General features: G+C 41.8%; 2 protein-coding genes across 2 annotated transcripts in view; both read right to left on the bottom strand.

The window, feature by feature from the left end:
* sec23a (Sec23 homolog A, coat complex II component) overlaps positions 1–18,684 on the bottom strand; it is a 49,036-nt gene extending 30,352 nt beyond the window's left edge. Inside the window, exons 1-10 of the mRNA XM_084144729.1 lie at positions 18,606–18,684; positions 17,133–17,375; positions 11,117–11,261; positions 10,425–10,741; positions 9,267–9,411; positions 8,667–8,825; positions 4,448–4,563; positions 2,370–2,493; positions 1,975–2,055; positions 1,651–1,740 (exon numbers count right to left, since the gene is read on the bottom strand). Coding sequence (XP_084000855.1) covers positions 1,651–1,740; positions 1,975–2,055; positions 2,370–2,493; positions 4,448–4,563; positions 8,667–8,825; positions 9,267–9,411; positions 10,425–10,741; positions 11,117–11,261; positions 17,133–17,353 — 1,398 coding nt within the window. The 5' untranslated portion in view covers positions 17,354–17,375; positions 18,606–18,684. The remainder of the gene's footprint in view (positions 1–1,650; positions 1,741–1,974; positions 2,056–2,369; positions 2,494–4,447; positions 4,564–8,666; positions 8,826–9,266; positions 9,412–10,424; positions 10,742–11,116; positions 11,262–17,132; positions 17,376–18,605) is intronic.
* An 89-nt stretch (positions 18,685–18,773) lies between these two features.
* Positions 18,774–26,746, bottom strand: srp54 (signal recognition particle 54). The gene is made up of 17 exons (XM_084144596.1): positions 26,669–26,746; positions 26,104–26,217; positions 25,906–26,003; positions 25,661–25,752; positions 25,491–25,575; positions 24,910–25,014; positions 24,735–24,801; positions 24,568–24,625; positions 24,202–24,352; positions 21,946–22,094; positions 21,706–21,806; positions 21,504–21,590; positions 21,276–21,349; positions 20,932–21,040; positions 20,649–20,819; positions 20,239–20,334; positions 18,774–19,955 (listed from the first exon to the last, which is right to left on the bottom strand). Exons 3-17 carry the CDS (start codon positions 25,981–25,983, stop codon positions 19,864–19,866), a joined length of 1,515 nt encoding a protein of 504 aa, XP_084000722.1. The 5' UTR covers positions 25,984–26,003; positions 26,104–26,217; positions 26,669–26,746; the 3' UTR covers positions 18,774–19,863.
* Positions 26,747–26,948: the final 202 nt, after the last annotated feature.

Below are 26,948 nucleotides of genomic sequence, written 5' to 3'. Positions count from 1 at the left end.
GTCAATATTTGCAGTGTTGACCCTTCTTTTTCAAGACCTCTGCAATCCGCCCTGGCATGCTGTCAATTAACTTCTGGGCCACATCCTGACTGATGGCAGCCCATTCTTGCATAATCAATGCTTGGAGTTTGTCAGAATTTGTGGGTTTTTGTTTGTCCACCCGCCTCTTGAGGATCGACCACAAGTTCTCAATGGGATTAAGGTCTGGGGAGTTTCCTGGCCATTGACCCAAAATGTCGATGTTTTGTTCCCGAGCCACTTAGTTATCACTTTTGCCTTATGGCAAGGTGCTCCATCATTCTGGAAAAGGCATTGTTCGTTACCAAACTGTTCTTGGATGGTTGGGAGAAGTTGCTCTCGGAGGATGTGTTGGTACCATTCTTTATTCATGGCTGTGTTCTTAGGCAGAATTGTGAGTGAGCCCATTCCCTTGGCTGAGAAGCAACCCCACACATGAATGGTCTCAGGATGCTTTACTGTTGGCATGACACAGGACTGATGGTAGCGCTCACCTTGTCTTCTCCGGACAAGCTTTTTTACGGATGCCCCAAACAATCGGAAAGGGGATTCATCAGAGAAAATGACTTTACCCCAGTCCTCAGCAGTCCAATCCCTTTATCTTTTGCAGAATATCAGTCTGTCCATGATGTTTTTCCTGGAGAGAAGTGGCTTCCTCGTTGCCCTTCTTGACACCAGGCCATCCTCCAAAAGTCTTCGCCTCACTGTGCGTGCAGATGCACTCACACCTGCCTGCTGCCATTCCTAAGCAAGATCTGCACTGGTGGTGCCCTGATCCCGCAGCTGAATCAACTTTAGGAGACGGTCTTGGCGCTTGCTGAACTTTCTTGGGCGCCCTGAAGCCTTCTTCACAACAATTGAACCTCTCTCCTTGAAGTTCTTGATGATCCGATAAATGGTTGATTTAGGTGCAATCTTACTAGCAGCAATATCCTTGCCTGTGAAGCCCTTTTTGTGCAAAGCAATGATGACGGCATGTGTTTCCTTGCAGGTAACCATGGTTAACAGAGGAAGAACAATGATTTCAAGCACCACCCTCTCTTTAAAGCTTCCAGTCTGTTATTCTAACTCAATCAGCATGACAGAGTGATCTCCAGCCTTGTCCTCGTCAACACTCTCACCTGTGTTAACGACAGAATCACTGACATGATGTCAGCTGGTCCTTTTGTGGCAGGGCTGAAATGCAGTGGAAATGTTTTTTGGGGATTAAGTTCATTTTCATGGCAAAGAGGGACTTTGCAATTAATTGCAATTCCTCTGATCACTCTTCATAACATTCTGGAGTATATGCAAATTGCCATCATAAAAACTGAGGCAGGAGACTTTGTGAAAATTTATATTTGTGTCATTCTCAAAACTTTTGACCACAACTGTACAGCAGTGGAAGAGATCATTATGGAACAGCTAGTTCACCTCTGGTGGTGCAATCAAATTATCTGAGTCTTTGGAACAAGTGGAACATTGCTCTGTGGATCGCCTAATCTCAGATTACTGTGATATAAAAATGACTACTCAGCAACCTTGACAATCAAAAGCTTTTAGTTTCTGATCGCAATATAACACAAAATACGGCAGTTATTGCCAAAAGTAGCTTAGTGATCACAATCCAGAGAGTGTAATATGAAGGCATACCTGATTGACCACCTCAAAGTACACTGCCAGAGTGGTGTTATGGTCAAGACCACATATCTTCCATTGAGAGGTGCCCCCTGTTCCAATTTCCTTTAAGGAAACAAACAGAAGGGATCAGAATCAGAATTACATTATTCTAGAAGGGATCAGAATCAGAATGACATTGTTCTAGAACGGATCAGAAACAGAACAACGTTGTTACATCTCCTTCGGCAGAGATTCAGGACACACACTATTCTGGATTAACAACTGCAGTTACAAAAGGGTCGACCGGTCAAAAGTACTATATTAGGTCACTGTTCTATGTATTTGACATGGACTCACATTTTCAGACACACACGGTCCTTTGGCATTTAATGACACACATGGCCCGATGGCTCCTGAAATCTTGATCTCTCGAGACGTCTGAAATGAAGGAGGACAGATGATATTGGAACATATTAGCAGTTTGTGCACAATTATATTTGGTAAAAGGCAAAGTTAAGAAATCTGATATTTCACATAGTTTTATGGATAGAATCAACTATCCATGAGAGCATGTCGCTCTGTTCCAATATCCACACTTACACACTACGTAGAAGCAATGTATTGGGTATGTGTGGATATTGTAACAGTGGCTGCATCTAAAATGACACCCTATTCCTTAAGAGTGTACTACTAGTACACTATATTGGTAAAAGGGTACTATTTCAGACAGCCAGTCTGTGCAATGGCTCTACCTTTATCTCCAGGGTGCCAGCGAAGGCCATCTTGAAGGCTCCAGCCACATCTTTGGTGAAGACCCTCTGGAAGGTTTGTTTGAATAGGGAGGTGTTGAAAGAGTCTGCCATCACCATGTAGCCTCTGCAAAACAGATATACTCATATGAGTTCAACTATACAGTGGGGGAAAAAAGTATTTAGTCAGCCACCAATTGTGCAAGTTCTCCCACTTATAAAGATGAGAGAGGCCTGTAATTTCCATCATAGGTACACGTCAACTATGACAGACAAAATGAGGGAAAAAAATCCATTAAATCACATTGTAGGATTTTTAATGAATTTATTTGCAAATTAAGGTGGAAAATAAGTATTTGGTCAATAACAAAAGTTTCTCAATACTTTGTTATATACCCTTTGTTGGCAATGACACAGGTCAAACGTTTTCTGTAAGTCTTCACAAGGTTTTCACACACTGTTGCTGGTATTTTGGCCCATTCCTCCATGCAGATCTCCTCTAGAGCAGTGATGTTTTGGGGCTGTCGCTGGGCAACACGGACTTTCAACTCCCTCCAAAGATTTTCTATGGGGTTGAGATCTGGAGACTGGCTAGGCCACTCCAGGACCTTGAAATGCTTCTTACGAAGCCACTCCTTCGTTGCCCGAGCGGTGTGTTTGGGATCATTGTCATGCTGAAAGACCCAGCCACGTTTCATTTTCAATGCCCTTGCTGATGGAAGGAGGTTTTCACTCAAAATCTCACGATACATGGTCCCATTCATTCTTTCCTTTACACGGATCAGTCGTCCTGGTCCCTTTGCAGAAAAACAGCCCCAAAGCATGATGTTTCCACTCCCATGCTTCACAGTAGGTATGGTGTTCTTTGGATGCAACTCAGCATTCTTTGTTCTCCAAACACGACGAGTTGAGTTTTTACCAAAAAGATATATTTTGGTTTCATCTGACCATATGACATTTTCCCAATCCTCTTCTGGATCATCCAAATGCAACTTCAGACGGGCCTGGACATGTACTGGCTTAAGCAGGGGGACACGTCTGGCACTGCAGGATTTTAGTCCCTGGCGGCGTAGTGTGTTACTGATGGTAGGCTTTGTTACTTTGGTCCCAGCTCTCTGCAGGTCATTCACTAGGTCCCCCCGTGTGGTTCTGGGATTTTTGCTCACCGTTCTTGTGATCATTTTGACCCCACGGGGTGAGATCTTGCGTGGAGCCCCAGATCGAGGGAGATTATCAGTGGTCTTGTATGTCTTCCATTTCCTAATAATTGCTCCCACAGTTGATTTCTTCAAACCAAGCTGCTTACCTATTGCAGATTCAGTCTTCCCAGCCTGGTGCAGGTCTACAATTTTGTTTCTGGTGTCCTTTGACAGCTCTTTGGTCTTGGCCATAGTGGAGTTTGGAGTGTGACTGTTTGAGGTTGTGGACAGGTGTCTTTTATACTGATAACAAGTTCAAACAGGTGCCATTAATACAGGTAACGAGTGGAGGACAGAGGAGCCTCTTAAAGAAGAAGTTACAGGTCTGTGAGAGCCAGAAATCTTGCTTGTTTGTAGGTGACCAAATACTTATTTTCCACCATAATTTGCAAATAAATTCATTAAAAATCCTACAATGTGATTTTCTGGATTTTCTTTTCTCAATTTGTCTGTCATAGTTGACGTGTACCTATGATGAAAATTACAGGCCTCTCTCATCTTTTTAAGTGGGAGAACTTGCACAATTGGTGGCTGACTAAATACTTTTCCCCCCCACTGTACATAGGGTGAATCTCAGAAGTCTCTCCTCGCCTCCTCCTCTCTCCTCGCCTCCTCCTCTCTCCTCGCCTTCCTTCTCTTCCTCAAAGCCTCAGAGGAGAGCATTGGAGGAGAAAATAAGAGGACAAACTCTCCTCTTACTATGGGAGGAGCCAGAGAGATTGACATATGTGTGTGTTCTGCGTATCAAATGGCATTTTGTTCCCTATATAGTGCACTACTTTTGACCAGAGCTCTGTAGGCCCTAGTCAAAAGTAGTGAACTATATAGGGAGCCATTCTGGACGCAACTTGTGTGTTCACCAGACAGACAGAGCATCCTCACCCAGTGTGATTGGAACAACACTTCATCTCCAGCAGTCCGGTCTGGTCCAGAGCGCAGGCATAGATGTCTATGATGTGGCCGTTGGTGGAGGCACGGCTCGCCAATGCCTCGTAATGCTGAAAATGAAGGAAAGGGTTTTACCCCAACTTCATACAGGATAAAAACAGGATCCAATATCAGGGTTTTTTCTGGATCAGAAAGGGGCTTAGGTGGTGTGTAAGGCAGGGGGCGTGCCACTACGCTCACTGCGCGAGGCTGAATTTTAGAGGCCTCCCATCTTGGTGGTGTAGAGATGTTTTTCAATTTTTAAGCCAATTTCCTGCAATTCTACAAATGTCTTCATGGAGCTGAGAGAAATGTTTACAGTTTTAAAAGGACATTTCCTGCAATTCTACACATTTTACCATGGATCCGAGAGATAATGTTGCAGTTTCAAAGCTAATTTACATAGATTCTACATATTCTGCCATGAAGCTGAGATAACATTTATCAGTTTTAAAGCTAATTTCCTGCAATTCTATTCATTTTGCCATGGCTAATGCTGTGTTCTTTTGCTCAAACATAATAACAAAATAAATTCTGCTAAATTCATTGTTTGAGGAATTTTTAATTCTAATTAACTTTCTAGCTTTTATGGTTATTGTTAGTTCTCAAATATTATATTATAAAAAAATATGTATATATATATACACACACACCACCAGTCAAAAGTTTTAGAACATCTACTCATGCAAGGGTTTTTCTTTATTTTTACTATTTTCTACATTGTAGAATAATAGTGAAGACATCAGAACTATGAAATAACACATATGGAATCATGTAGTAACGAAAAATTTGTTAAACAAATCTAAATATATTTTATATTTGAGATTCTTCAAATAGCCACCCTTTGTCTTGATGACAGCTTTGCACACTCTTGGCATTCTCTCAACCAGCTTCACCTGGAATGCTTTTCCAACAGTCTTGAAGGAGTTCCCACATATACTGAGCACTTGTTGGCTGCTTTTCCTTCCCTCTGCGGTCCGACTCATCCCAAACCGTCTCAATTTGAAATGTCTTTCCTTCTTAATGCGTTAGAGCCAACCAGTTGTGTTGTGACAAGGTAGCGGGGGGTATACAGAAGATAGCCCTATTTGGTAAAAGACCAAGTCCATATTATGGCAAAAACAGCTCAAATAAGCAAAGAGAAACGACAGTCCATTATTACTTTAAGACATGAAGGTCAGTCAATACGGAAAATTTCAAGAACTTTGAAAGTGCAGTCGCAAAAACCATCAAGCACTATGATGAAACTGGCTCTCTTGAGGACTGCCACAGGAATGGAAGACCTAGAGTTACCTCTGATGTAGAAGATAAGTTAATTAGAGTTACCAGCCTCAGAAATTGCAGCCCAAATAAATGCTTCACAGAGTTCTATTAACAGACATCTCAACATCAACTGTTCAGAGGAGACTGTGCGAATCAGGCCTTCATGAAAAAATTGCTGCAAAGAAACCACTACTAAAGGACACCAATAATAAGTAGAGACTTGCTTGGGCCAAGAAACACGAGCAATGGACATTAGACCGGTGGAAATGTGTCCTTTGGTCTGGAGTAGAAATTGGAGATTTTTGGTTCCAACCGCCGTGTCTTTGTGAGACGCAGTGTGGGTGAACGGATGATCTCCCCATGTGTATTTCCCACCATAAATCATGGAGGAGGAGGTGTGATGGTGCTTTGCTGGTGACACTGTCTGTGATTTATTTAGAATTCAAGGCACACTTAACCAGCATGGCTACCACAGCATTCTGCATTGATATGCCATCTTGTTTGGGCTTAGTGGGACTATCATTTGTTTTTCAACAGGACAATGACCCAACACACATCCAGGCTGTGTAAGGGCTATTTTACCAAGAAGGAGAGTGATGGAGTGCTGCATCAGATGACCTGGCCTCCACAATTCCCCGACCTCAACCAAATTGAGATGGTTTGGGATGAGTCGGACCGCAGAGTGAAGGAAAAGCAGCCAACAAGTGCTCAGCATATGTGGGAACTCCTTCAAGACTGTTGGAAAAGCATTCCAGGTGAAGCTGGTTGAGAGAATGCCAAGAGTGTGCAAAGCTGTCATCAAGGCAAAGGGTGGCTATTTGAAGAATCTCAAATTTAAAATATATTTAGATTTGTTTAACACTTTTTTGGTTACTACATGATTCCATATGTGTCATTTCATAGTTTTGATGTCTTCACTTTTATTCTACAATGTAGAAAATAGTAAAAATAAAGAAAAACCCTTTAATGAGTAGGTGTTATAAAACTTTTGACCGGTAGTGTATATATATATATATTTTTTACACGGTTTGGATTTAGGCAGCCCGAAAAAACGCTTAGGAGGAACCCCCCCCCCCCCCAAGGATCTCAAGGGCAGAAAATCCCTTAATATAATATATAGAAAAAGGTATTGCCTGTTTGTATTTTTGTTATGCTAAAACACACATCTAGCCATTAACTGGTTGTCTCACTTTAATGTGCTGTAACACACAACTTCATCACCATTCACAGACAGTGGCAACAGACCTGAAAAAAGTTCAGATCATGGTAAACCCATCTACAGTGGGGGGAAAAAGTATTTAGTCAGCCACCAATTGTGCAAGTTCTCCCACTTAAAGATGAGAGAGGCCTGTAATTTTCATCATAGGTACACGTCAACTATGACAGATAAAATGAGAAAGAATAATCCAGAAAATCAAATTGTAGGATTTTTAATGAATTTATTTGCAAATTATGGTGTAAAATAAGTATTTGGTCAATAACAAAAGTTTCTCAATACTTTGTTATATACCCTTTGTTGGCAATGACACAGGTCAAACGTTTTCTGTAAGTCTTCACAAGGTTTTCACACACTGTTTCTGGTATTTTGGCCCATTCCTCCATGCAGATCTCCTCTAGAGCAGTGATGTTTTGGGGCTGTCGTTGGGCAACACGGACTTTCAACTCCCTCCAAAGATTTTCAATGGGGTTGAGATCTGGAGACTGGCTGGGCCACTCCAGGACCTTGAAATGCTTCTTACGAAGCCACTCCTTCGTTGCCCGGGCGGTGTGTTTGGGATCACTGTCATGCTGAAAGACCCAGCCACGTTTCATCTTCAATGCCCTTGCTGATGGAAGGAGGTTTTCACTCAAAATCTCACAATACATGGCCCCATTCATTCTTTCCTTTACACGGATCAGTCGTCCTGGTCCCTTTGCAGAAAAACAGCCCCAAAGCATGATGTTTCCACCCCCATGCTTCACAGTAGGTATGGTGTTCTTTGGATGCAACTCAGCATTCTTTGTCCTCCAAACACGACAAGTTGAGTTTTTTTTGGTTTCATCTGACCATATGACATTCTCCCAATCCTCTTCTGGATCATCCAAATGCACTCTAGCAAACTTCAGACGGGCCTGGACATGTACTGGCTTAAGCAGGGGGACACGTCTGGCACTGCAGGATTTGAGTCCCTGGCGGCGTAGTGTGTTACTGATGGTAGGCTTTGTTACTTTGGTCCCAGCTCTCTGCAGGTCATTCACTAGGTCCCCCCGTGTGGTTCTGGGATTTTTGCTCACCGTTCTTGTGATCATTTTGACCCCACGGGGTGAGATCTTGCGTGGAGCCCCAGATCGAGGGAGATTATCAGTGGTCTTGTATGTCTTCCATTTCCTAATAATTGCTCCCACAGTTGATTTCTTCAAACCAAGCTGCTTACCTATTGCAGATTCAGTCTTCCCAGCCTGGTGCAGGTCTACAATTTTGTTTCTGGTGTCCTTTGACAGCTCTTTGATCTTGGCCATAGTGGAGTTTGGAGTGTGACTGTTTGAGGTTGTGGACAGGTGTCTTTTATACTGATAACAAGTTCAAACAGGTGCCATTAATACAGGTAACGGGTGGAGGACAGAGGAGCCTCTTAAAGAAGAAGTTACAGGTCTGTGAGAGCCAGAAATCTTGCTTGTTTGAAGGTGACCAAATACTTATTTTCCACCATAATTTGCAAATAAATTCATAAAAAATCCTACAATGTGATTTTCTGGAATTTTTTTTCTCAATTTGTCTGTCATAGTTGACATGTACCTATGATGAAAATTACAGGCCTCTCTCATCTTTTTAAGTGGGAGAACTTGCACAATTGGTGGCTGACTAAATACTTTTTTTCCCCACTGTAAATAACAGGCAAAGTGAACAGTCAAAGGTTGACCCAAAACGTACTTTGGTCCCCTTTTTCATGAACTTGGCGTTGTCCTTCTCAATGTCGTGCCAGGATCGAATAGGGGTCTTTAGCTCATCTCCTACCACCATGCCTGGGCCCTGAGTGGCTGGTCCACCGATGAAGGTCATGATGCGTGCCCCAGTGTTAGGGAAGGTGCACTGGAAGGAGAATGGATGGTGGAAAAAAAGGGACATTTTATTACAAAACATTTCTATGAAGCTGAGTAAACAATCCTGCCCCATTCCACGGCGTAATAGGTTTATACATCTTACAAATCCCACTTCATACAGAGGAACACAGGGAAATATGAATTTGAAGTAGTGTGTGGGGGCTGATCAGACGAAACGGTAATATTAAAAATATGTACCATTATATTCCAATGACAAATATGAACAGACCTGGTTTTAAATAGTATTTAAAATCTTTCAAACACTTTGAAAGCTCTTGCTTGAGTCTGCCTAGGATGCCAGATAACTATTATATTGGTGCCATTGTGCCAGGAAAAATCTATTAATCAAGCCAAAGTATTTGAAAGATTTAAAATACTATTTGAACCCAGGTCTGCAGTGAGGCAGTATATATGTATGTCCAGGTCTAACCTCCAGCAAGCCAACAGCGATTGACATGGCCGACCCTAACGAGCGGAGGGGCCGTTTGCCCTGAGTGACAGGCCAGGGATCCCTCTGGAGCTCTCCAAGCAGGTCTGTCAGGTTCATGTCAATCTTCTGGACAGGCTGTAGGAATCTAGGCAACACAAGAAAATTGAAATAAGTCCTAACATTATACTTATTTTGTGTACGTACTGCCAATGCATTGGTGTGCGGCTGTATGTGTATTTTTTTCTTATGCATTCAATAAATCAATAAATCAGTCAAGTCAACCAATCTACAGACCACAATCAAAAAGGTACTATACTGAACAAAAATATAAATGCAACATCCAACAATTTCAACGATTTGACTGAGTTACAGTTCACATAAGGAAATAAGTCAATTTAAATTAATAAATTAGGCCCTAATCTATCGATTTCACATGACTGGGCAGGGGCGCAGCCATGGGTGGGCCTGGGAGGGCATAAGCCCCACTGGGGAGCCAGGCTCAGCCAATCAGAATATGTTTTTCCCCACAAAAGGGCTTTATTACAGACACAAAATACTCCTCATAAGCTGTCCAGGTTGCTGGTCTCAAACGATTCCGCAGGTGAAGAAGCCGGATGTGGAGGTCCTGGGCTGGCGTGGTTACATGTGGTCTGAGGTTTTGAGGCCTGTTGGACGTACTGCCAAATTCTCTAAAACTACGTTGGAGGCGGCTTATGGTAGAGAAATTAACATTCAATTCTCTGGCAACAGCTCTGGTGGACATTCCTGCAGTCAGCATGTCAATTGTACGCTCCCTCAAAACATGAGACATCTGTGGCATTGTGTTGTGTGACAAAACTGCACATTCTAGAGTGGCCTTTTAGTTTCCCCAGCTCAAGGTGCACCTGTGTAATGATCCTGCGGTTTAATCAGCTTCTTGATATGCCACACCTGTTAGGTGGATGGATTATCTTGGCAAAGGAGAAATGCTCAATAACAGGGATGTAACTAAATGTGCGCACAAACTTTGAGAGAAATAAGCTTTTCATGGTCTGAAAAATGTCTGGTATCTTTTATTTCAGCTCATGAAACCAACACTTTACATGTTGCGTTTATATTTTTGTTCAGTATACAATGTCTATACAATGCTGTAGACTGTATCTTTGTAGAGTGGTTTACCTGTTGGAGAGGGGGGGCTGTGGAGCTTGTGGTCCCCGTCCTGCCTGTGCAGCAGTGGGTTTGGTCAAGCCCAGCATCTCCTGCAGCTGCTTGGCGTTAAGGTCTTTGGTTCCTCTGAAGACGTAGCTCTTGGAGATGCCATCGCAGCCCAGCTCATGGACTTGGATCATGCGTCCGAAGGTGATGAGGCCCACCAGGGCCGCAGGAGGCAGCAAGGACAGGGACATCTGTAAGGACTCCTTCAGGGCCTGCAGGTCTTCATCCTCCATGCAGGTGTCCACCACGTACAGGAAGACCAGAGGCATCTGGGGACCTCTCTGCAGGGTAAAGAGAGAGAACCTGGTCAACTATCCTATTGCATAAAACAGTGAAAGGATGCTAGAATCCAACAGATGAGTGACGGTTTCATTTTCACCTCTCTGTGGGGGCCAGGGGGATAGTAAACTCATTTTAAGGTGGACTAATAAAAAAGGACAAAATGGTTTTCAAGTAAAATGAACAAGGTGTGTGAGATATCCATCATAGGCCTTGTTTTAATGTACTATATGAAAACGAAATAACACACATTTGTAGGAAAGATGAGATCTGATCTGAATGCTGTTGAACACTACTATAAAACGGATCAAATTGAGATAAATCAAAATACTGTATAACAATTCGAGAATCCAGCATCGATCAAATAGAAACCTTACCTGGACAACATATTCAATGGTGGAGAACTGTGGCAGCAGCTCAGCTGGCTGGTTGACCTCTGATATCCCAGCATAGGTAGGTGGAAACTGATTTCTCTGATAGCAGAAGTTGCAAGCCCACAGTTTGGCTCCGTAATCCACTTGGCTAGGTTGAGAGTGTAAGAATATTTGAAGATAAATACACAACGCAGAGGACTAAAGGTCAAGAGGGAATTAACGATCAATGGAAATAGTTGTTTTTCAGTTCAACCTTGTTTAGAATCTGTGTAGGGGTTCCAACCAGGGACTCAGCTACATGTGGCAAGTTCTCATTGGTCCAAATTGTCTATACATTGAGCCTGAAACAGGATACTTGGGGGTTTGGCCATTGGCCCAATTGTATTGCAAGGAATTCTAATTGGTCAGCCACATGCTAGGCTTGAGGCTATAAACTACATCCTGTCTCTTTGTTCAGTGGAGAAACATTGAGGACAGGGAAGAATGAACATCTACCATCTACTTTCCAGCATAACAACTATGATTTGTTCTCTTTTAATAAATACATTTTTCTCCCTCTGATTTGATTTGGGGTCTGTGTTATTGAAGAATAACATCAACTGCTAACAAGACACAAATTGATAAGAGTGGTACAAATCTGTGAGAGAATGACCACACAGTTAAGGGACCATTCCATGGTAACAGAATTACGCTTTGACTCATATTTTTCAACAATAAACATTGATTTCTAAGTTTAACAAACAATACAACTCCATGCACAAGGACTACGAAGAAAAATGTACACAGAAAAATTCACAAACACATTTACTGGAAGAACTGTGCAGATGCAAAGTTTGGTAACGGAATTACGGTAAAATGTCCCTCCATTTTTTATGCGACCACGTTTTCCAAAAGCTCTTAAATATCTGCTCTGAATTACGATTCAAAGATGTCTGCAGAAAGAATGGGGTGTCAGCTATGGCATGACACATTGAGTTTGAAAAAATATACATTATTTTGGTTATTCAACTAGTAGGTGAAGTGGGTTGACATCCGGTAATAGAATTACAGTAACCGAAAGACATCATGGTTCCCTGATCTGTACTATACAGAAATGCATAATTATGGATATGAATATCCTTCTCTTCATGGTGATGTATCCTGAATAGGTACACAAAAAGGTAGAAATATGCAATATCCTTCTTTTGCATATTTGGGTATTATTCTACACACTGGCTATTATTGTAATGAGCTCATCCCCCAAACAAGACCACATCAGCCCCCCGCGGCCCAAGGTTTTCGAACCACTGTCAGAAAGAGCCGGGAGAGGTGACATTAAATGGAGAGAAAAGAGAGAGAGCGGCAGAGAGAGAGGGAGGCAAGGGTTGTACAGACTCTTTTCACAGTCTTGCTTTGACAACCAGACGACAGAAAGAGAAGAAAAAAACTGTTATGAGCTGAACACAACAGTCTGCCAGTGGAAGGGAGGACAGTAGCAGGTGACCCTATGAGCTGAACATAACAGTCTGCCAGTGGAAGGGAGGACAGTAGCAGGTGACCCTATGAGCTGAACATAACAGTATGCCAGTGGAAGTGAGGACAGTAGCAGGTGACCTAACTGTGGTTTGTGACTACTATGATTTCCCATTGTAGCTAATTCAATTGCAGTAATTCCGTTACTGATTTGGTAACAGAATTACGAGTTTTAATCAATTAATAATTCATAAACAAACTTTGATTTCAGTAAAAACACTATAACTAAATTGGTAGGTCTACCTTTACTTGTTACTTCTGTGAACTTTCATTATCCTCCCTCCTCACGAGGGATAGAAATTAGGAAATATCTTAAAGATGTGGGTTTTTGGTAACGGAATTACAAAGCACAAGGCAATGTTTCTTAATCTTACAGAAGGCAAATAATTTATCCAAAACTAAATATAAGAGTTGATATCAGTTGGGAGGTGTCTTTACTTCAACATTATTGTGTTTTGATGTATTTCTAATACCTTTTAAGACTTTCTGGTAGACCCCTTTTCTTTATTTTTGACCAGAAATCAAAGCCTTTGCTTATTCCACATTTTTATATGCCTTAATTTCTCAAACATATAGACTCTTAGCTTTCATTTGAAACCCAATTTGACATGCTCCTATGAACTTCACATGTTGGTGGTCATGGGTCCTTTTAGATGGAAATGCCCCTAGGCTATAATTATTTAAACAGTACATGTGAACCTTCTGAAGACTGAGGATATGTGCAAATCACCTGATTACAGTTAGGCTACAAATTGAGGAGTAGGCTATAAGTCATGAATGAGGAAAAATAGAATAGGGCAGGGGTCTCCAACCTTTTCTAGCATGAGTGCTAATTTTACAAAATGAAACTTTGTGACCTACTCATTTTTGTCTAGCTTTTAAATTGGCGCTTTCTTCTCCTCTCCTCTACAACTCTTCCCCGGGTTCTTAGTGCACTACTTTCTATTGTACACTATGTTTTCTGTCAATATACAGTACCAGTCAAAAGGTTGGACACACATACTCATTCCAGAGTTTTTCTTTATTTTTACTATTTTCTACATTGTAGAATAATAGTGAAGACATAAAAACTATGTAATAACACATATGGAATCATGTAGTAACCAAAAAAGTGTTCAACAAATCAAAATATATTTTAGATTTCAGATTCTTCCAAGTATAATATAATAATATATAAATAATATAATATGCCATTTCGCAGACGCTTTTATCCAAAGCGACTTACAGTCATGTGTGCATAAATTTTTACGTATGGGTGGTCCCGGGGATCAAACCCACTACCCTGGCGTTACAAGCGCCATGCTCTACCAATTGAGCTACAGAGGACCACAGAAGTAGCCACCCTTTGCCTTGATGACAGCTTTGCACACTCTTGGCATTCTCTCAACCACCTTCATGAGGTAGTCACCTGGAGTGCATTTCAATTAACAGGCGTGCCTTGTTAAAAGTTAATTTGTGGAATTTCTTTCCTTCTTAATGCATTTGAGCCAATTAGTTGTGTTGTGACAAGGTAGGGGTGGTATACAGAAGATAGCCCTATTTGGTAAAAGTCCATATTACGGCAAGAACAGCTCAAATAAGCAAAGAGAAACGACAGTCCATCATTACTTTAAGACATGAAGGTCAGTCAATTCGGAACATTTCAAGAACTTTGAAAGTGCAGTCGCAAAAACCATAAAGCGCTATGATGAAACTGGCTCTCATGAGGACTGCCACATGAATGGATTTTTGGCTCCAACCGCCGTGTCTTTGTGAGACGCAGAGTAGGTGAACAGATGATCTACGCATGTGTGGTTCCCACCGTGAAGCATGGAGGAGGAGGTGTGATGGTGCTTTACTGGTGACACTGTCTGTGATTTATTTAGAATTCAAGGCACACTTAACCAACATGGCTACCACAGCATTCTGCAGCGATACGCCATCCCATCTGGTTTGCGCTTAGTGGGACTATCATTTGTTTTTCAACAGGACAATGACCCAACACCTCCAGGCTGTGTAAGGGCTATTTGACCAAGAAAGAGAGTGATGGAGTGCTGCATCAGATGACCTGGCCTCCACAATCACCTGACCTCAACCCAATTGAGATGGTTTTGGATGAGTTGGACCGCAGAGTGAAGGAAAAGCAGCCAACAAGTGCTCAGCATACGTGGAAACTCCTTCAAGACTGTTGGAAAAGCATTCCAGGTGAAGCTGGTTGAGAGAATGCCAAGAGTGTGCAAAGCTGTCATCAAGGCAAAGGGTGGCTATTTGAAGAATCTAAAATATATTTATATTTGTTTAACTCTTTTTGGGTTACTACATGATTCCATATGTGTTATTTCATAGTATTGATGTCTTCACTATTAATCTATAATGTAGAAAATGGTAAAAATAAAGAAAAACCCTTGAATGATTAGGTGTGTCCAAACTTTTGACTGGTACTGTACCAGGTAAAATAATGATTAATTAAAAAAACTCTAAGGGGGCCCTATAAAATCTGTGTTTTTTTCTCCCCAAATGATGCTCTCAGTTTTATTTTTCCTGGTTTTAGATTTAATTTATTTCACTCTCAAAATTACAATTGTTCTTAGAGAAAAAACAAAATTGGATGTTCCGAGTCGATGTCAATGCTTAAATCACATGAGAAGGGGGTCTGGAAAAAAACAATTCCCCTTTAATTGCGCATCTAGTGTGTCATCTAATGTGCCGTCTAGCGATGGTTCTGTACTGCTGCTGCTCACTTCATGGCAAGGTTTGCAAATAACAAATAGATACAAATGATATATTTACTCATGATATACTTTTGCCAGGGAAGCCTACTTTGCATTTAACATTTAATTGAGAAGGTTTTGGGGAAAGTTTTTCTGTCAACCCACAAGACGGTTATCACATCAACTGCTAGTGATGGGCATTCCGAGTATTTTCTGTGAGCCGGATCATTTGGCTCCCAAACGGCTCTTGGGAGCCAAATTTTACAGACTAAAGAAATTAGTGTGGAACAGAATGAGGCACTCTCCTCACTATATTGTTTCTGCACTGAGGAATTACCATCTTCAGAGAATGTTTTTATAATTTATCTGCAGATAATCGATGTCTGGAGCTCAAAAAGCAATAGAAAAAGTATGCAAATCAGGGATTTGGTCCCCGACGTTCACCAAAAAGAGCCGTTCAAAAAGAGCAGTTCGTTCGCGAACGACCCATCCCTACTGGCTACACCTGGAGTGATAGACAAACGCCTGCACTACACAGACAGAAAGGGACAATATTGCTGGAAATTAATTGGCAGATATTGGCTTTATAAGCCAATAGTGGCTAACCAGTGGTGGGATAATGTCAATGTTGCGTTGGTTAGATAGTAGCTGGGAGTTTTTGGTGTCTTGATACTTGGTAGATTTGTTTATGACAGTTTGTTTATGACAAAATTGCATGTACTTTCAGAATTGCTTGGCAAGCTACTCATAGGTGGTCTGCGAGCTACTGGTAGCTAGTGATCGACCTGTTGGAGACCCCTGGAATAGGGAATGCTGCTTTGTTCCAGTGAAAAATACAAAAGATTTGGAGCACAATCACCAAAATGTACAAGGCATTTATACACTCAGTGGCCAGTTTATTAGGAAAGCCACCCTGTTCACAAAAATAGTTAGCTCCTACAGATAATGAGTCGCGTGGCCGTGGCTTGCTATATAAAGCAGACAGGCATCCAGTTACTGTTTGATTGAACGTTAGAATGGGCAAAACGAGTGACCTAAACGAATTTGAGCGTGGAATGATCGTCGATGCCAGGCGCGCTGGTTCCAGTATCTCAGAAACGGCCGGCCTCCTGGGATTTTTACGCACGACAGTCTCTAGGGTTTACCGAGAATGGTGCGACAAACAAAAAACATCCATTCAGCGGCAGTCCTGTGGGCGAAAACAGCTCGTTGATGAGAAAGGTCTAAGGAGAATGGCAAGAATCGTGCAAGCTAACAGGTGGGCCACAAACAGGCAAATAACAGCGGCAAACAACAGGCGTGTGCAGAACGGCATCTCAGAACGCACAGTCGGTCCTTGTCACGGATGGGCTATTGCAGCAGATGATCACACCGGGTTCCACTCCTATCAGCTAAAAACAAGAAGAAGCGGCTCCAGTGGGCACGCAATCACCAAAACTGGACAATTGAGGAGTGGAGAAACATTGCCTGGTCCGACGAATCCCGGTTCCTGTTGTTGATGGCAGAGTCAGGATTTGGTATAAGCAGCATGAGTCCATGGCCCCATCCTGCCTGGTGTCAATGGTACAGGCTGGTGGTGGTGGTGTAATGGTGTGGGGAATGTTTTCCTGGCACACATTAGATCCCTTGATACCAATTGAGCAACGTTTCCATGCCCCGAATAATTCAGGCTGTTCTGGAGCCAAAGGGGGGTGGGGGGGGTCCAACCCAGTACTAGATGGGTGTACCTAATAAATGGGCCACCGAGTGTAGTGTATATCTGCTTTATTTGAAACGTGAAAAATACTAAAGTGAAAAAGGATTGTTGTCTCACTTACCAGAGCGGGTTGAGGACAGCGCGGCAGGTCGCCCTGCTACACAGCACAGGCTCATACTGGATGGGGGGCAAGTCTGGGCGCTCCTTCAGGGGGGTGAACAATGAGGCCACGGGGACCACCATGCGGGTGGCCTCCAGACGACTAGAGGGCCAGACGTTCCAGCTGAAACGCACCCCATCACGCTCCTCATTCTGGGCAATAAACTCCGGGAAGGTCGCCATAGCACCCTATGAGAACTACAGACTGAGAAGGAGAGAAAGGAGTGTCTGCGTGTTATAGCAATATAGGCTATACAATTTATGGTCATGATTCCATTTGATATTTCAACATAGCATTAATTATATAATAGTCCACTGCACTGCAATGAGTTGAATGTGTCATATCAATAAACGGGCAGAGAAAATGCAGCCAAATATGATGTAACCTATGCTATGGGAAATTCTGGCTTACTTCTAAATGGGGCAAAAATTGGGTCTAAAAGTCATGGCTAGAACTAGGCTAAAGTACAGAATATGATCCTGACTGTGACCCACTTCTTCACCCACTGTCTGATCAAAGTGTTTAAAATAATTTACTTTGAAAACACACTGAATCTGAATAAAAGTGTATGCATAGTTGTGCTAGCTAGTAGTAAGCTAATTGTATTAAACCATCACTAACCTTTGCCGTCTCCTGATGTCAAAATATTTGAATTGATGAGATTCTATCAGATGCAAATGTTCACAATTCCTTTATAGTTAAAGGTCTTTCAAAATGGAAACACTCACTGTACTGGGCTTTAATCTAGCTAGTTAGGTAGCTGACCTGAATCAATCAAACACAGACACGCGCACTCTACACACACGTACATTGTAATATTGTTGTATGGTGGTATTACACATTTTGTATTGTAGATATGAAGTGGTGTATTAATGTTATATCATGTACTGTTTTATGTGTGATGTAAGTGCCTTAATGTGTTTGGACCCCAGGAAGAGTAGTTGGGATCCATTATAAATACAAATGGTGAATCAATCAACAGGCTTTACAAACGGATGCTGGATTACCAGCAAAGCTATTTTGATTGAATGAACATCCAGTCTCTCTACAACAACATTAGCTAGATACAGTAGCTAACAAGGGCACGCCAAAAACAATTACAATTGTTCAATAGATTTCAGGGGAGAAAATCCCATCCCAAAAAAAGATAGCCAAAGCCAAAAGTAGACACGCTAGCTAACTAAAAGAAATAGTGTTCACCATGTTAGCAACCAGCTAGCTATCTAATTTAGTTACAGATCTAGCGGACCCACCGGCGAATGCCAATGCAATGTGCAAAAAATTAATCGCCCTGCTCGGATAGCTAACCGCCACACTACTGTAACTTGTCAGTTAAGAAACATTACATCCAAAATACATTACGAAATACACATATCCCAAAGATATGTCTTAGTCAATATTTACAGCAAATAGTAGCATATTTGGAATATTTACCTGATATCCTCAGACTGGTTCACTCTGCTACGTACTGTAGCAACAGTGAACAGCGCCCCGCACAACATAGGCTGACAACGTAGCAAACAACATGGCTGCGGAAAGTAATGCCACGTCAAGGTGTCCAATCATAGGGCCTCACCAAAAATAGTTTTAAGGACAGCTTCATGACAGAGTTAACTAGCTTTAATCATATTCTTATTTATTTTCAACAGTACATTTTTTACCTGTCTGGCTTTGATCCAAACGAGAGAATTACCTAAATAAGACGTTTTCTGTTTATTGGACTGATAGGAGACTCTTGGTTAAACATTTCCTTTTGAATAAATTAAATATGTGAAGTGCTTAACTTGGCCTGAAATAGATGCCATTACTCATTTTCAGGGCAGGTACTGTTTATATGTAGATGCATAAACTCTGCAATACTTTTGAGCTAATATTCTATAAGAGGTGCTGGTACTCCGCTCCAGTGATCTCCTGCCCAAGTTAAGCACTGTATGTGATCAACACCACATAAATCAACATGAATATCAGTAGTTTTATGCACATTTTCTGCTCACTTTCCTTTGAAATGCAGTGCCCCAACAATAACACGTTTCAATAGTCATAGGTAGCTCATACTAGTACTGTCTATTAAAGTATGTGGTCTAATCTTTGACAAGTTTTATTGATAGACCGATAACTATGATTGACAACTATGACAATCATTGATCTACCAAACTATGAAAGAAAAGAAAACTGGCTTTTTAAAACATTGCAATAAAATTTATTACATTATGACAAAAAAAAATGTCCAACTAATTTCAGCATATCTTTGCAACATCTCCAAATCAGGGTTGTGTTCATTAGGGCACACCGGAAAACATTTTAAATTGTTTTGCAATAAAAAATACAAATAAAACTGTGGGTATCTTATTGGACAAGTCCAAGTAGTGACTCCCGGTTTAAGTTCTTCCTTTTGGTGCTTAATGAACATAACCCAGGACAAGCATCATGATCCCACTATTTAAGCATCTTTTGTGCCTCATTTACAATTAGTGTAAAATCACAGAACTTATTTTGATTTATCCTGACAAGTAAATAAGCCTCTGCATAGTTTTATACACAAACATCTTAATTAATTATATTACGGAGGCAAAATAACTGTCCTCTCCTTTTTGCTAAATATTCTCCATTCCTTGCTAAATCAAAACTCCTCACACCTTCTCGCTAAATCCAAATGACAACCTTTTATTTAGCTGGGTTCAGGCTCAGTGGTTCACATGTTGTTGAATCCCATCATTCCTTTGGCGTTGCCAGCTGCACCCTGTTGGAACTGTCTCATCATGGACTGGAGACCAGACATTCCACCTGCAGAGGAGACAAACAATAATCAGCGTGTTTCAGGGGGATCAGTTCAACTCTAGAGCAAGGCGGAGAGGCACAGAATCGCTAAACTTCATCCAATAATGAGAGATTATTTGAAGTGCAAGGTGATTTGTAGATCAGAGATTCTGTGCAGCCTATCTCAAACATACACTATATCACATCTATGTCATTACGTTTGGACCGACCATGCTCAAAGTAAAGTAACAAAAGGAAGTTTGGGAAATGTGACATGACTTATTGTAATGGAAGTGAAAGTCAAGCCTACCCATATGGTGGAGAACCCTTGGATCCATCATCTTTGCCATCTGTTGGTTCAACTTAGCCATCTGAGAGGGGTTGACATTCTTGGACATATCACCACCTGCAAACGTGTAAAATTGCAAAAATAATTTAGAGACATAGCCTGTTACTTGATGAACGCAAAATTGTGTAATTGGACCAGTGCTTCCGTTTCAAGGCTGAAAACGTGACTAGGCATGAAATCCTTGCTTCCTCTGTCCTGGTTTCCTCTATTCCTCCCCTCACAGTGCATTGGAGGAGAGGATCCAAGGTCCTTCCCTCATACCTCCTCTAATGCGCTTTGAGAGGGGAGGAGGGAAATGGAGGAAACAAGGACGGAGGAAGCAAGGACTTGACAGCTAGTAATGTTTTAAGATGCATCCAAGAAGTGCATACCTTTGAACAGGCCCTTGATGCCACCCATCTTCTTCACCATCTGGGCGAACTTGGTGTACTGGGTGAGCAGCTCCTGGACATCCCTGGTGGCGACCCCTGAACCGCGCGCCACTCTGGCGATTCGGTTCGGCCCCTTGCTGAAGAGCTTTGCACCGTCTTTGTTGTCAAGTTCTGCAAAAACCAAAGAAAGAAACCACAGTGAGGAAAACATGTACGCATCTTGTATAACCCTTTTGTTTGTCACTTACTGTTGCTTATTGATGAAAGCGGATTACATCTTTACCTTGGTCGTTCATGCTGTCCATAATTGTCATGAGTTTCTTCAACCTGGCCATGGACTCCTGCTCGTTGCCTTTGCTCATGAAGTCTGTTCCGAAGCCTGGGATCATACCCTTGTGACATTAACAGAAGTAAGATTAGCATTGTCATCTTTCAATACATCCCATTCGTGACCAGAACAATGTAAAATATTGTTAGGTAAAACAAGAAGAGGGGATACAGCTGAGATTGTTTCGAAAGGGCGTTGTGCTGAAACGTTGACATTCTTCTTGTTTCATCTATAGTATGTAGCCATATGGGGGACCTTAATTTTTCTCCCTATAGTTATTCTGGTTGCCGCTTACTTACCATGATCTGGCCGAATGGTCCCATCTTCATGATGTTCTGAAACTGCTCGTACATGTCTCGGAGAGTGAACTGACCTGTGGTGCAAATGGTGATTAGAAGAAGCTTAAAAAACCATACCACATAACAATGTATAACTGTGTTATAGACTGCAGAGCATATGCATACTGTATGTCAATTATGATATGGGGCCTATATTACAAGTATGTCAGCTGATGATCTCATTCTCACCATGTTTCAGCTTGTCAATCAACTCCTCGTTGTCATCCAGCTTGAGTTCATTGACTTTGTCTATCAAACCTTCAATGTCTCCCATGCCTGAGGACAAAATACACACAACTCATTCAATACAGGTTGTACAAAATGGGTAAAACTAAATGTAATGTGACCTCTTATGATGATCCATTATTCAAAAAGGGAAAAAACAGCTTACCCAGTAGCTTGCTGATGAAGGGTTGTGTCTTAAATGGTTCTAAGTCGTCAATGTGTTCTCCAGTACCAATGAAAATGATGGGACTCTTAGTAGCAGCCACTCTATAAAAAGGCAACATGAGTATGAAACATTACCTAACCATCAGGATTATCATTGAGTTAATGAATTCTGCAGTAGTAAGGAAACTCAGTTCACCATTACTTGGATAAGTTGTCGAAGCAAAGAGTGCCATTTACTTACGCACTGAGAGCGCCACCACCTTTGGCGTGACCATCCAGCTTTGTCACTATGACGGACGCAACTTCTACTTTGTCTTTGAAGGCCTTAGCCTGGGCTTCGCAAGCTTGGCCAATGGAGGCATCCATCACGTACACAATGTTGTCGGGTTGCTGGAGGAAATAGAAACATGCATGCACTTTATCTAAAGCAATACAGTGCATTCGGAAAGTATTCAGACCCTTTGACTTTTTCCACATTTTGTTATGTTACAGCCTTACTCTAAAATTGATTAAATTGTTCCCCCCCCCCCCCTCATCAATCTACCCCATAATGACAAAGCAAAACAGGTTTTCATAAATGTTTGCAAATGTATTACAAATAAAAAACTGAAATATCACATTTACATAAGTATTCAGACTCTTTACTCAGTACTTTGTTGCAGCACCTTTGGCAACGATTACATCCTCGAGTCTTCTTGGGTATGATGCTACAACCTTGGCACACCTGAATTTGGGAAGTTTCTCCCATTCTTCTCAGCAGATCCTCTCAAGCTCTGTCAGCTTGGATGGGGAGCGTCGCTGCACGGCTATTTTCAGGTCACTCCAGAGATGTTCGATCGGGTTAAAGTCCGGGCTCTGGCTGGGCCACTCAAGGACATTCAGAGACTTGTCCCGAAGCCACTCCTGCATTGTCTTGGCTGTGTGCTTAGGGTCATTGTCCTGTTGGAAGGTGAACCTTCGCCCCAGTCTGAGGTCCTGAGCGCTCTGGAGCAGGTTTTCATCAAGGATCTCTCTGTACTTTGCGCCGTTTATCTTTCCCTCGATCCTGACTAGTCTCCCAGTACCTGCCGCTGAAAAACATCCCCACAGCATGCTGCTGCCACCACCATGCTTCACCGTAGGAATGGTGCCAGGTTTCCTCCAGACGTGACGCTTGGCATTCAGGCCAAAGAGTTCAATTTTGGTTTCATCAGATCAGAGAATCTTGTTTCTCATGGTCAGAGTCCGTTAAGTGCCTTTTGGCAAACTCCAAGCGGGCTGTCATGTGCCTTTTACTGAGGAATGTCTCCCGGGTGGCGCAGTGTTCTAAGGCACTGCATCGCAGTGCTAGCTGTGCCACTAGAGATCCTGGTTCGAATCCAGGCTCTGTCGTAGCCGGCCGCGACCGGGAGACCCATGGGGCGGCGCACAATTGGTCCAGGGGAGGGGAGGGAATGGCCAGCAGGGATGTAGCTCAGTTGGTAGAGCATGGCGTTTGCAACGCCAGGGTTGTGGGTTCGAAACCCACGGGGGGCCAGTATGAAAAATAAAACAATGTATGCACTCACTAACTGTAAGTCGCTCTGGATAAGAGCGTCTGCTAAATGACTAAAAAATTTAAAATAAATTGACTTCCGTCTGGCCACTCTACCATAAAGGCCTGATTGGTGGAGTGCTGCAGAGATGGTTTTCCTTCTGGAAGGTTCTCCCTCTGGAGCTCTGTCAGAGTGACCATCAGGTTCTTGGTCACCTCCCTGACCAAGGCCCTTCTCCCCCGATTACTCAGTTTGGCCGGGCGGCCAGCTCTAGGAAGAGTCTTGGTGATTCCAAACTTCTTCCACTTAATTATGATGAGGCAACTGTGTTCTTGGAGATCTTCAATGCTAAAGAAATGTTTTGGTACCCTTCCCCAGATCTGTGCCTCGACACAATCCTGTCTCAGAGCTCTACGGACAATTCCTTCGACCTCATCGCTTAGTTTTTGCTCAGACATGCACTGTCAACCATGGCAACTTATATAGACAGGTGTGTGCCTTTCCAAATCATGTCCAATCAATTGAATTTACCACAGGTAGACTCCAATCAAGTTGTAAAAACATCAAGGATGATCAATGGAAACAGGATGCACCTGAGCTAAATTTTGAGTCTCATAGCGATGGGTCTGAATACTTATGTAAATAAGGTATTTCTGTTAATACATTTGCACAAAAGAATAATAACCTGTTTTCGCTTCGTCATTATGGGGTATTGTGTGTAGATTGAGGAGGAAAAAAATATAAATTGTAATCAATTTTAGAATAAGGCAAATTGTAACAAAATTTGGAAAAAGCCAAGGGGTCTGAATACTTTCCGAATGCACTGTACATTTTATAATGGACTATCAAAAGCTCAGGCTGGCAGAGAGATACAAATGTCCCCAGAGATTATGTTTGCATTAGTTGACTGTATTGATGACATTGAAGGGCCCTGGATGGTTCACAGATTTAAATGATTACAGTGGCGCAAAAATACTACTTACCACTGCATTGGAAACCTGCAACATCTCCTCAAAAAGGGAATCTTCTTGCTTGTGTCGGCCACTGGTATCAACAATGATTATTTCAAAGCTCTCATTTTTGAACTTTTCCACACCTTCCGCAGCTATGACGACAGGGTCCATCTCTGTGTAACTGTGGATTATACAACGTTAGTGTACTGTATGCAGGCAAGGCCCTGCGATAGACTAGCATCCTGTCCAGGGGGTGTATTTACACATCAAGCTGCCAAAGCTTGTGCAAGGCTCCTTACCTTTTACATTAGCATAAAAATCTAATATCACTAAAAAATTACTTGATGAGATGCATCACATACATATGAGAAGCGACCAAATGCAAAGCATACATACCTTCCATAGAATGGAATTCTGGCTTTTGTTGCATTTTGCTTCAACTGATCGAAGGCACCTGCACACACATAAAAAACGGTTGTTGTTGACTTTGTTTGTTTTTTAGCTCATTTTCTTTATTTTGAGGAGGAATATCAAACAGATAGATTTAGAAAATGAAACTTTACCAGCTCTGAAAGTGTCAGCGCATATCAAACAGGTCTTCCACCCTTTTCTTTGGTAGTAGTAGGCCAGCTGTGGAAAAGGGATTCAATACAGTACATTAGTGATGGCATAATATATTTTGGCCAAATGGCCACCTGAATGTCCTTATCTTTAGGCTGAAATCCAGGAATGGCTCACCTTGGAACATGTTGTGGTTTTCCCACTGCCCTGAAGACCCACAAACATGATGACGTTGTTCTTTCCCTTCGTGGGTGTCCAAGCCTTGACCCCTGGATCCACCAGCTGAGAGACAACCACAACAGAAAATCTTAGACACACTCCCATCGCATCAAATGCGACTAACACAGAAACATTGCATCTTTGTAAAATATGTGAAGTGAGAACATTGGGATGTGCCTCTTCCAACCACACAAGCTTCTTTAAAAGTGTAAACAAGCCATCTGAAAGTCTTCTCCCCCACCCAAAAACCCACATGAAATCTAAACTGATCAGTTGAGTATCCATGTCCGAGGGTAGGCCTTCTAATGTGAAACTAATTATGTATTGAGCTGAGCAATCAAAACCTTTAAATACAGGTAGACTACAGCTGTTGGATCCCTTAGTTCAATTAAGGTAATTGTTTGACGGGAATGACTGGTTTGAAGGTATAGTACATTACCGAAACAGTTTACAAAACACTATTATAATACGTTCAGTTTCACGCCACAATAACTGACTAACAAACAATGACGTAAGAATCGTCAGAGAATGAGACTGACCTTGACGAGCTCCTTGAACACTGAATGCTGGATCATTCTCCTCTTGTTCAGCCCAGAGGCCATCTCCTCCAGGTCAATGGATGATCTGTTGTCAAAGACAGATTACATTAGTAGGATACAGAATTCAGCTTCAGCTACAGTACAATGTGTTCCTGAATAATGTCACTCACTTTACATTTTCTCTGAGCTGCTTCACCAACTTGATGTTGACATCAGCTTCCAGCAGGGCAGCACACACTTCTTTCAGCATGGCATTTAATACCTAGAGAAAGAGAAGACATTATCTATGAGAAATATCATATGTTCTTGCGTGGGTGAAACCTGGCAACATATGTAACTACTATTTAGTTAACAACCACAAGTTGCCAAAAGTTGTACAAAAAATAAAAAAAGTCTGATTTGGTACTAGATATACCTCCTCATTGATGATGGTGGCATTGCTCAGTGATCGCAACGCCGAGGTTATTTTTCTTCCCAAATCGGCTAACACCATGTTGGCAGGTCTTGTGGAACCTGGAAAAATTATTTGGATTAGTAAGTTTGGTCATACTGCCACTGCCAACTACTATTCCACTTCAATGCTGGATAATAAATGTTATGGAAAGGGACTTACAAAATCAGTTGAGAAATACGGCCTCTTCGGCTTCAATGTTGAGGGCGGACCCCCTTGTCTACACAACTTTCACTGCCACTTATTGGTGATCAAACGTCCGTTGTTGACTTCCAGCTGAGCAGTGAACGAAAACAATGAGTGAAATCTGGAGATTAGTTTAGCAGATAGCCAAGACAACATGGCAGGATTTCTTCAATAATTATTCTACATAAATTAGCTAGAAAAATACCGTAGTTAACAAATACAACACTTGTATGTAAAGAAGACATAATATTGACACGATTCCAATTTGTAAGTCGCTCTGGATAAGAGCGTCTGATAAATGACTTAAATGTAAATGTAAAAATTGCATCGACGCAGCTTTTAAAACTATCTAGCTAGCTAGTTAACGTTAGCATCGACAACTAGACTCGGGCGAGGCCGTGGTTCTCCGAGTATATGATACGAATAACGACAGCATCATAATTTCGATGGATAGCTAGCTATCTAGCTAGTATTTCGACATTTAAAAAACAGTAGCTAGCTACTACATTATCATTATTATAATTATAAAGAAGATCGTTACCTCAGGTTTGCCAACTGGCTTGAAAAATGCAATCAAACGAACGTCATCTCAATCCAAAATATCCCAGAATTCCTATCTACTTCCGGGGTTATGTTTACTTCTTTGTGACGCCTGGATTTTAAGGGCTTCTGAAATGTCCTTTTTCTACTTAGAGTAAACGGTAATTTTATACAACACATGTCCATTTAATTTGCCAAAATCAATATTCAATATATTTCTACAATACAAGTTACATGAAATGAAATAATATATACTAAATTCTCTCAATTTCCCATTGATT

This window comes from Coregonus lavaretus, assembly GCF_964263955.1.
Source record: "Coregonus lavaretus genome assembly, chromosome: 27".
Taxonomy (NCBI): Eukaryota; Metazoa; Chordata; class Actinopteri; order Salmoniformes; family Salmonidae; genus Coregonus; species Coregonus lavaretus.
This window is presented reverse-complemented; position numbering and strand designations above follow the sequence as displayed.